Source organism: Sceloporus occidentalis, unplaced genomic scaffold, assembly GCF_023333645.1.
Source record: "Sceloporus occidentalis isolate IW3139 unplaced genomic scaffold, rSceOcc1.0.p SCAF_35, whole genome shotgun sequence".
Lineage (NCBI taxonomy): Eukaryota > Metazoa > Chordata > Lepidosauria > Squamata > Phrynosomatidae > Sceloporus > Sceloporus occidentalis.
The window spans coordinates 4,801,665-4,812,636 of record NW_028317015.1 but is presented as its reverse complement, the minus strand read 5'-3'; the positions used below and the strand labels follow the sequence as shown (position 1 = coordinate 4,812,636).

Below are 10,972 nucleotides of genomic sequence, written 5' to 3'. Positions count from 1 at the left end.
ATAGTGACAAACATACAAGCTGTGTACACATAGTTAGGAAATGTTCTTGCCTTTGGCTGCCCAATCGCGATTAGCAGGAAAATAATAATGGAGCAGATCCAGTAACCGAGAACCAGAAGCATAGACTTTCCTATTATGTTAAAGTGCCAGAGCCAAATCGTTGTATCCCGTCTATGATTCTGGAAGCCAGACCCCTTATGAGTACTTATATGCAAGAAGGGCTCAACCAGCCTCTATTTACCCAACATAGGGGATTCAGTTTGGCCTTTGGTCCCAAGAGACCACTTTCATAACGCGACAAGCCGACAACCAAAGGGTTAATCCCTACAAAGAAGACTGTATGCATCACACAGATTAAGGGGCTCACCCATGGCGACGCACACTCGAGATCCGTCCCAGGAAGTTGTTGTCTTCAGTCGCTTGCTTTTACATCCCCTCTCTGTCAGCGATCTCTGTTATGACTTCTACACAGGCCGCGCACGATCCTGACAGACCCGAAAATACTTTACAAAAGGCATCAGCACATACACCGGCCAACACGCGTTTGTCTCCCAGAGCGCACGTTGATGACGTCGTGGTTGCCAAGTAACGCATCAACATGTTTAGGTTACAGGTCAGGGTACTAGTGGCCCGCACATTGGTGAGTCTCGAATGCTAAATATATACCGTATTGGCTCGGATATAGGCCGCCCCCTAAAAGTTTGGTGCTTTTTTAAAGAAAAAGTTTTTTTCTTTAAAAAAGCACCAAAAAAACATGCTGCCACTTTGTCCCCCCCCCCGAGATATGCTGTCACTGTCCTCCCTCCCCCCGAGATATGCTGCCACTGTCCGTCCCCCCCCCCGAGATATGCTGTCACTGTCCTCCCTCCCCCCGAGATATGCTGCCACTGTCCGGCCCCCCCCCCCCGAGATATGCTGCCACTGTCCGTCCGTCCCCCCCGAGATATGCTGCCACTGTCCCTCCCCCCCCCGAGATATGCTGCCACTGTCCGTCCCCCCCCCCGAGATATGCTGCCACTGTCCGTCCCCCCCCCGAGATATGCTGCCACTGTCCGTCCCCCCCCGAGATATGCTGCCACTGTCCGTCCCCCCCCGAGATATGCTGCCACTGTCCCCCCCCCAGATATGCTGCCACTGTCCCCCCCCCGAGATATGCTGCCACTGTCCCCCCCCCGAGATATGCTGCCACTGTCCGTCCCCCGAGATATGCTGCCACTGTCCCCCCCCCCGGAGATATGCTGCCACTGTCCGTCCCCCCCCCCCGAGATATGCTGCCACTGTCCGTCCCCCCCCCGAGATATGCTGCCACTGTCCCCCCCCCGAGATATGCTGCCACTGTCCGTCCCCCCCGAGATATGCTGCCACTGTCCGTCCCCCCCCCGAGATATGCTGCCACTGTCCGTCCCCCCCCGAGATATGCTGCCACTGTCCGTCCCCCCCCCGAGATATGCTGCCACTGTCCGTCCCCCCCCCCGAGATATGCTGCCACTGTCCGTCCCCCCCGAGATATGCTGCCACTGTCCCCCCCGAGATATGCTGCCACTGTTCCCCCCCCGAGATATGCTGCCACTGTCCGTCCCCCCCCCGAGATATGCTGCCACTGTCCGTCCCCCGAGATATGCTGCCACTGTCCCCCCCCCCGGAGATATGCTGCCACTGTCCCCCCCCCCCGAGATATGCTGCCACTGTCCCCCCCCCGAGATATGCTGCCACTGTCCCCCCCCCGAGATATGCTGCCACTGTCCGTCCCCCCCCCCGAGATATGCTGCCACTGTCCGTCCCCCCCCCCGAGATATGCTGCCACTGTCCGTCCCCCCCCCCGAGATATGCTGCCACTGTCCGTCCCCCCCCGAGATATGCTGCCACTGTCGTCCCCCCCCGAGATATGCTGCCACTGTCCCCCCCCCGAGATATGCTGCCACTGTCCGTCCCCCCCCGAGATATGCTGCCACTGTCCGTCCCCCCCCCCCCCGAGATATGCTGCCACTGTCCTCCTCTGCCCCCCGACTGACTTACCGGAGCAGACTCCCGGGTGTCTTGCGGGGCCGGCGGCGGACATCTACGCAATACGCGTATACAACTTCCGGTGCCGGACGTGCCGGCACCGGAAGTTGTATACGCGTATTGCGTAGATGTCCGCCGCCGGCCCCGCAAGACACCCGGGAGTCTGCTCCGGTAAGTCAGGCGGGGGGCCAGAGGTAAAACGCATCGTGCGGTTAGACAACCGCACGATGCGCTTAGACAACCTCCCGTGCCGGCACCCCCCCTCCGTGGGAAGTGCTGGCAGGGGAGGCTGTCTGAGCGTATCGGGGAGTAGGATGCAGGTTCCCTGCACCGCTGCGGGGATCTGTATCCTAGCCCCGCTGCCTGCCCGGCGTCCAGGACTACATGTCCCGGGCGTCGGGCGCTAGACCCCGAATATAGGCCGCACCCCCACTTTAAAGACTTAAAGTGGGGGGAAAAAGTGCGGCCTATATTCGAGCCAATACGGTAATATATATCTATATCTATATATCTAAACGAGAGTTTATAAGTTTGTTTTTCGAAATACTATTAAAACAGGCAATTTTGATTTTTCAATGATAAACATGTTTGTCAATATAGTTTATTTGGATACTATTTGCAAGTAAAGCTGTTTTTTTATCCAAATTGAAGCACCTGAGAATGCAGCCTCTGCAGATCTCTATATGCATCTCAATGAACCTGTAACAAAAAAATAGACCACATGTTTAGCATGTTATTAAGACAAAAATGTACAATTTAAATATTTGCAATGTCTCACAATGTGAATCTGCTTTGTTTTTAGTATTGAATTTCTAAATGTGAATTGTATCGTTTGAATAGATGTTGCACGGGGCTCGGAAAGTGCGAGGAGTTATCAGTAACTGACAACATGAAGACTAGACTTAAACAGATATAGTTGCATACGATATCTGTAAGCGACATAATACAGGAAAACTAGGAGAAAACCCACTAAGGATTCCCGTAAAGCATTCAAGGCCCTAAACAGATGATCTAATATTTTTAGTGACAGTCTCCACCCTTGCGCACTGTATTTACATTTAAGTTTGTCTGTTTCAGCGGAATGTCTGAGCGCCTATATTCCAGACCTTGTTACGGATCTCTCTTACATGCAGATGGACATGGAGAGGTGTGGATGGATCATGGGCCATTCTCTAAGTTCAAGCAGTACGGCTGGAGATGTACAACTAAAGAGGATTCTTACTCCAATAAGACCCTCATGGGTAACTGGAATGAGGAACGGAATGACCTACGTAAACTGAAAGAGAGGAAGCCCATGCCCTCACAGGTACTTCGGAGCCAATAACTAGAGAATATGCATTACTGTGGTAGGGCTACAGTTTTATAATAGAGGTGGCATTAGGTAGGGTTGCTCAAGCTTTCTTATGCTTTCTCTCTCCCTCCTCCTCCTCTCTCCTCCTCATCCTTGTCTCTTTTTTCCAAGTCTCCACTTCATCCCTTCTCCCCTCTCTCTTCCACATCCTTGTCTCTTTTTTTTCCAATCTCCACTTCCTCTCTTGCCTCTTCCTGTTCTGCCGTCTTCTTTTTTCCTCAGGTTCTTGCTGGTGTCAGCTTTGTTGACCAGGCCTCCTAGAGTGCTTACTCAAAAGGCCGTTATGCAGAAGCTCTCTGGAAGGCCTGGTCAACGAAACTGATATTGGGGAAGAAGATGAAAAAAGAAAACAAAAGATAATGTAGAAGCAGAGCTATGGAAAAGGAGAAGAGGACACGGAGGGGGTTGGGAGACATTGAGGGTGAGAGTATGAGAGAGTGTGAGTTAGAGTGAGTGAAAAAGTCTGTTTTTGTGGCTTCTCCCTCGCCAACCCATAACTATGTCCAGTATTTTTTTGAGGAAAAGGTATACACGATACACATAAAAATGTGTTTACCCAAACTGCTTTGGTAAATGGTGTGTTCTTTGTCCTTTGGTTTATGTGACTGGGGCCAACTAACCCCAAAAAGTAATTGGAATTGGCTAAAAACTCCTTTAAGAGGTTTATTAAATAACTGGGCATGATAGGTCTATGTTAAAGTGGATTTGTCAGTGTCCCCAAATCTAAGACTCTCTGTATTGGTGGTGTTATTATTATTATTATTATTTATTGTTTTATATAGCGCCATCAAATTCCGTAGCGCTGTGCAATGGGTAGACAGGACATAAGTAGTATGTAACATAACAAATTGACTTACAGAGACAACAGGTGATGAGGGCTCTGCTCAAACAAGCTTACAATCTAGAGTTCATCTTTTTATCAGAATTACTGTTATGTGTTTATACGACTGAAGGAATGGGTAACCTTATAAAGGCGGCCTCTTCTATAGGTAAGCGCGATGTGGATGGAGTAGATGGAATAGATTTCAGAACAGTAATTAATATCCTATTTCCACCTTTTGTCTCTTCTCTGAGGTAAAATGAATGGAAGCCTAGGTGCAATGCTCTGAATTGATTATTCCCATTCCATCCACTACCATAAGTTTTTTTTGTTTTTTTCTTTTATTAGATATAATATCACAAAATGTTTGGCAAGTTTTCAGGAATTTGAGGTACTGATAAAACCTCATTTTTTTATTTTAGTTTGCTCACTATTACCAAACCTCCCACTCCGTTGATTACCCCAAAAGAGACTTGTCTTCCAGGCGACAGGGTAAGTAAAATTTTTGTCTCTTACTGTTCAAATTTTCTTCGGGAAAAATGTCCCTTTACTCCATTGAAGCTTTGACTCTGAGGCCTTGTAAGAAATCCATATTTGAAAGGGGGCTACCTATAATAATGCCTGGACAGGCACTGGTATGTGCAGAAGTAATTTACAAATGCAAAACGTACTTACATTGGTAAAATACTAATTTTTGGTCTTTAGCGGCCTTCATAAGAGCCATAGAACCTCAATTCTATATGTGACCTAACGTGATTTCTCTGCTTATGGAGGACTGTTAATGCCCCGGTGCAGTTCAGCAGGTCATTGCTGAGAGGCACAGGATTTAGGTGGTAGAGTCATGGCCCCCATCATGCCAACACCATTGTTTATGGATAATTGGCTCCTTCATAAATATCAGTCTTGGTAATGCAGAGTTTGACAAATGCAGGGAGCGAGGTAGCAGTGGCTCCTTGATTTTTAGATTAGGCTCCTATTTTTTGTTCTATTTTATATCAACTCCTAAAAAAAATCAAGCCGTTTCCTTGACTTTTTTGGCCAGTTCCTAGTGTCACAAATTCATGCCCTAGGTTAAACCTCTGTATTGCATATTTTGGGGACGTAAAGCTGAACTGTTGGACTTTTTAGAATTTTTTACATTTCTCGTAGGGAATAAATCTTTAGTGTAAAAAGTAACAGAATAGAGATGGTGAATTACAATATTTGGTCAGTAGATGGCATTCATAGAGTTTATGTAGCGTTTTCCAATAGTTACTAGTGTGATTCAAGTACCTCCAAATACCCACAAGTACTCCTAAAGTACTGTTCCCTACCAAATATTAATTACCCAAACCATATTTTGAAGCGTCTCTTGGTCCCATAAGGCACTAGTTGTGTTTGTGCCACAACACTGATACAAGTGGTGTAGATGCCAACGGGGTTAAATTCCTTATCACAATTAGCGTTGCAGGACAGAACACATTGCTTTCCCCTGAATACACTTAGGATGGTATATATGCTGTAAAGTTTTAGAAAATGCCTACGTTCTTCCACACTTAGTCTAAACATTGATCAAGCTCCTGGATAATGGAAAATTCGGGAAAATGACTAGCAAAAAAAATACTTTAAGGCAGTACTAGTTTAAAGTTGGAATAAGAGATTTTTGCAGACGCGTAAGTGAACTGGTGTTATATTTTAAAATGCTACTTGTTTTTTTTTTTTTTTAATTGTCCAACTGTATAGAGAAAGCTGTGTCCTACTAACAATCAGGAAAACATACTTTAAATTATAATGTTTACATTTTTTGCAGTTTTCAAACAAGAACCTCATGCTTTTCCGGGACATCAGCCAGAACTGGATATCTCCCCAGACAAAAGTCTTCAGAGCAGGGGCGTAACTAGACGCCTCAGGGCCCGGGTGCGAGAATCTGTTAAGGGCCCCCCCACCCCCTCACCCCCCACCCCCTCACCCCCCCAAAAAAAACATGATTTTTACCCAACAATTTTTTTTCAACTAATTCAACAAATTCAATTTACATATTGAATCATAATCAAAGAAAAAGGGGCGCATGTACAAAGGGCATAATCCAGGGGTGTCCAAGTTTTTTCTGCAGTGGGCCACTTCATCAGAACTGTATACGTGCGCGGGCCGCACTCATTTTTCACTGTGACAAAAAATATGGCCTTTAATAAAATATGCAGATTAAAATAAAGTAAAATGACACAAAACCTTTACTCTTCCTCTCACTGATTTCTGGGCCTTGAAAGTTTTGCGACTACAAATTCAGGATTCCCTAGATTTATTCTAGGGATGAACTAAAATGAAAATTCTGGACCAAAACATTCAGGGTTCACTTAACCAAAACCGAAAATGACCCCCACCTTTAAAAATAATAATAAAAACTCACATGTTTAATAAAAGTAGGTAACACGCAATTGGACAAAATTAGCAATATGACTTGGCATGATAGGAGTGTGATTGCTGTTAGCCTAGGCAACCAGTAAATGCTGGTACCTAGGCATGATGGGACTGTGCTCGCTGTGATTGCTGTTAGCAATCACACTCCTATCATGCCAAGTCAGCCAGTACATGCTGGTACAGGGTGGCTGTAAGTTATGTGCAGACCCCATACTGCTGGCAGTATCACTACACAAGGGGGACAGCTAGCTAGGTTTCAGCATGTACTGGCTGACTTGGCATGATAGGAGTGTGATTGCTAACAGCAATCACAGTCCCATCATGCCTAGGTTCCAGCACTTACACATCCATCCAGTAAATGCCGGAACCTAGGCATGATGGGACTCTGATTGCTGTTAGCAATCACACTCCTATCATGCCAAGTCAGCCAATACACGCTGGTACAGGATGGCTGTAAGTGATGTGCAGACCCCATACTGCTGTCAGCATCAATACACAAGGGGGGCAGCTAGCCAGGTTTCAGCATGTACTGGCTGACTTGGCATGATAGGAGTGTGATTGCTAACAGCAATCACAGTCCCATCATGCCTAGGTTCCAGCACTTACACATCCATCCAGTAAATGCTGGAACCTAGGCATTATGGGACTGTGATTGCTGTTAGCAATCACACTCTTATCATGCCAAGTCAGCCAGTACATGCTGGTACAGGGTGGCTGTAAGTGCAGACCCCATACTGCTGGCATTATCACTACACAAGGGGGGCAGCTGGCCAGGTTTCAGCATGTACTGGCTGACTTGGCATGATAGGAGTGTGATTGCTAACAGCAATCACAGTCCCATCATGCCTAGGTTCCAGCACTTACACATCCATGCTATCACACACACACACAGAGCCGGCCTTAGGTGTTCTGGCGCCCTGTGCGGACTACTCCTCTGGCGCCCCCCCATCCCAAAAAAAGAAAGGAATAAAAACTTGTAACAAAACTTGTAACAAAACCCCAATCACTATATACTATGCCAAACATTGATGTGGTCTAGGCCTACCACTTAATTGTCTGGCTTAGTAGTAGGGATGCACCGAAACGAATTCTGGACTGAAACCGAAAGTGCAGCATTTACCTGGCCAAAACCGAATATGACCCCCCCAACACCATAAAAAATCTAACACTTTTATTTAAAGTAAGTAACACACCAAAATAGGAGAAAACAATTAAATAATATTATATATAAAGTCCAAAAATAGTTACCGGCACTCCAGGGACTTTCCAAATAACCACACAAACAACTTCGGTTTTCAAGTCTATATATATCATATATATATATATATGATTAACAGCAATCACATTCCTATCATGCCCAGGCATACCCAGATTCCAGGATTTACTCGCAGACTTGGCACGATAGGAGTATGATGCCCTATCTACCCCTGTCTCACTCCCTTCTCCCTATATACGCCCTCCTAACTATCTACCCTTTCCCTCTTTGAGGTTCACTTACCTTTCAGGAGTCCTGCGGTGGGGGTGCAAGGCCTCTGCCTCCCAGCTCTGCCACTGTATGGAACAGTATAGAATGATGGGAGTTATGATGTACTTTTAGAGCATAATTAGATCATATACACCAATCCACACGTATACACCAATCCACACGTATACACCAATCCACACGTATACACCAATCCACACGTATACACCAATCCACACGTATACACCAATCCACACATATATACCAATCCACACACATACCAATCCACTCTCACTGAATGCTTTCCTACCTTCCCTCTTTTCTCCTTACAGCTCCTTTTCCTGCTCTTCGTTCTTCTTCTTCTTCAGTTCTTCTGTCTTCTTCCGGGTCAGAGGGCACGGACAACGGTGGGCGCGGCTTCAGTGTTGTGCGCCGGGATCTGACAGCAAATCCCGGCGCACAGCAGCTGTTGCCGCGCGGATCACAAGGGAGCGGTATCGGAGGTCTTTAACAGACCTCCGGCTCCCTTGAGTGATGTTAAGCCGGGTTCAAGGAAGATCCTTGAACCGGCTTAAAGTCACTCAAGGGAGCCGGAGGTCTGTTAAAGACCTCCGATATCGCTCCCTTGCGAGCCTGCTCCTCCAGCGGCGGACATTACTGTCCGTCTCTGGAGGGGTGCCGCTCGCCCCCCTGATGAGCGGCACCGGGTGCCGCTCGCCCCCCCCCCGCCGCTAGGTACGCTGCTGGCGGCAGCGGCGCCCCCTGGAGTGTGGCGCCCTGTGCGGTCGCACAGGTCGCACACCCCAAAGGCCGGCCCTGCACACACACACACACACACACACACGCACACTCATTTATTCATATAATCATTAATTCACAGATTCATTCCCTCAATCACACACTCATTCAAACACCCTCCCCACCCCCTTACCTGTACTGCAGCTCCCTCGATGCCGCTCACAGACTTCAGCAGGGGGCGCGGCCCCCCTCTGCCTTCTCTGCTAAAGCACAGAGGAAGTAGGAAGTCACGTGAACTCCGCTTCCTCCGTGCTGTCCAGAAGACCCTCCCACAAGTAAGTAGCAGGGCTTGAGGTGCGGCTCGTGTAAGATCGGTTGCCCTGGCTGCCGATCTTACGCGGGCCGCACCTCGAGGTCTCGCGGGCCGCATTTGGCCCGCGGGCCGCATGTTGGACGCCCCTGCCTTATTTAAAAAAAAAAATAACGTAAAAAAAAAAAGATTTCGGGCGGCCCCTTGGCTTGGGCCCCCCTGCAGCCGGGGCCCGGTCGCAGTCGTGACCCCTGCGACCCCGGTAGATCCGCCACTGCTTCAGAGTTCATGCTATATGACTGATTATAAAAATCCTTGGCTGCTACCCCAAAATCCTTTGCAGTGAAGACAACAAAAGCTCCTATTTGTACCCTGAGCCTTAAAATTAATATAATATTAGGAGCTCCCCTGTAAGGATTGCCTGGTATTTATGACCTTCCAGTGTTTATAACATTTTAGTAAATAATTTTATTGGAAAGTCTATTAAGTGTAAGTATACATTATCAGTGGGGCACTTTGCTGTGGCCTTATACAGTTGCTTCTGACGTAAAGAGTATTGCTAAAACAAACCACATGCTACTGGCTGATAGTCCCAACTATGTAGGTTTTCATATTAACAAACACTTTATGAACACCTGTATGAGGAAATCTCAACATTATTTTCCCAAATAAAAATTGAATATGAACATTAATAGTATACCTAATTTTTTATTAATTTTGTAGGCATTTATTTAGATTATGAAACCTGTTGGTAACCCATTGCTAATATTATATAGTATTCTAATCTAGAAGATAAATATTTTTCTGGGTTGACAAACCAGCAAAACTATTCGCCAAGGGCAGTGCCCCCAGATATCCCCTCCATGGCTACTGTCCTCACTGCTTAACACCGCAATAAGACAAAATCATACCTGGGAACTTTGTGGCTACATTTACCATTGCAGGATGGTGGTAGGGGAGGTGCAGGGGCGGAAAATGGGGCATGCTGCTTTGCCACTTCCGCCGACTCGTAGTTTCCCTGTGGCAGGGGCGTACCTAGAGTATTTGGCACCTGGGGCGGATCCTGTATGTGGCACCCCCACACACACACACACACACTTTAAAACTGCATAGCTTCTACCGTTATATACCGGCTCAGACACTGAAGGTGGTACAGCATAACACTTACTGTTATCACTATATACTGAGGCAGAAATTGACGGTGGTACAGCATAACACCTATCACTATATACTGAGGCAGACATTGTCGGTTGTACAGCATAACACCTACCACTATATACTGAGGCAGACAATGACGGTGGTACAACATAACACCTATCACTATATACTGAGGCACACATTGATGGTGGTACAGCGTAATCCCTATCACTATACATTGAGCCAGACATTGACAATAGTGCAGCATAACTCCTATCACTATATACTAAGCCAAACATTGATGTGGTGTAGGCCTACCACTTCATTAGTAGTAGGGATGCACCGAAATGAATTCTGGACTGAAACTGAAAATGCAGCATTTACCTGGCCGAAACCGAAATGACCCCCCCCCACACCATTAAAAAAAATCTAACACTTTTATTTAAAGTAAGTAACACACCAAAATAGGACAAAACAATTAAATAACAATATATATATATATAAATATATATAGATGTATATATATGATTGTTAACAGCAATCACATTCCTATCATGCCCAGACATACCCAGATTCCAAACTTGGCATGATAGGAGTATGATTGCCCTATCTACCCCTTCTCACTCCCTTTTGTCCTACCTCTGTGAGTTCTGCTTGGCTTTTGCAGTTGCATTTAGCTTGGACACACAAGCGAATCCTGAGCTGGGGCGAATCTCCTAAGTGACATCTCTAAGTGAGGAGTTACAAGCAAAG

General features: G+C 46.7%; 1 protein-coding gene across 1 annotated transcript; it reads left to right on the top strand.

Annotated features, from left to right (window-relative positions):
* The first annotated feature begins 3,085 nt into the window (after window positions 1-3,085).
* LOC149298006 (cilia- and flagella-associated protein 68-like) lies at window positions 3,086-9,817 on the top strand. Its single transcript, XM_089487867.1, has 4 exons — window positions 3,086-3,310; window positions 4,598-4,667; window positions 5,965-6,071; window positions 9,806-9,817. Exons 1-4 carry the CDS (start codon window positions 3,086-3,088, stop codon window positions 9,815-9,817), a joined length of 414 nt encoding a protein of 137 aa, XP_089343993.1.
* Window positions 9,818-10,972: the final 1,155 nt, after the last annotated feature.

Coding starts and splice junctions, on each gene's coding strand:
- LOC149298006 (XM_089487867.1), top strand. CDS start 3,086: ATGTCTGAGCGCCTATATTCCAGACCTTGTTACGGATCTCTCTTACAT. Junction 3,311..4,597: donor GGAAGCCCATGCCCTCACAG/GTACTTCGGAGC, acceptor TTTTTATTTTAG/TTTGCTCACTATTACCAAAC. Junction 4,668..5,964: donor CTTGTCTTCCAGGCGACAGG/GTAAGTAAAATT, acceptor CATTTTTTGCAG/TTTTCAAACAAGAACCTCAT.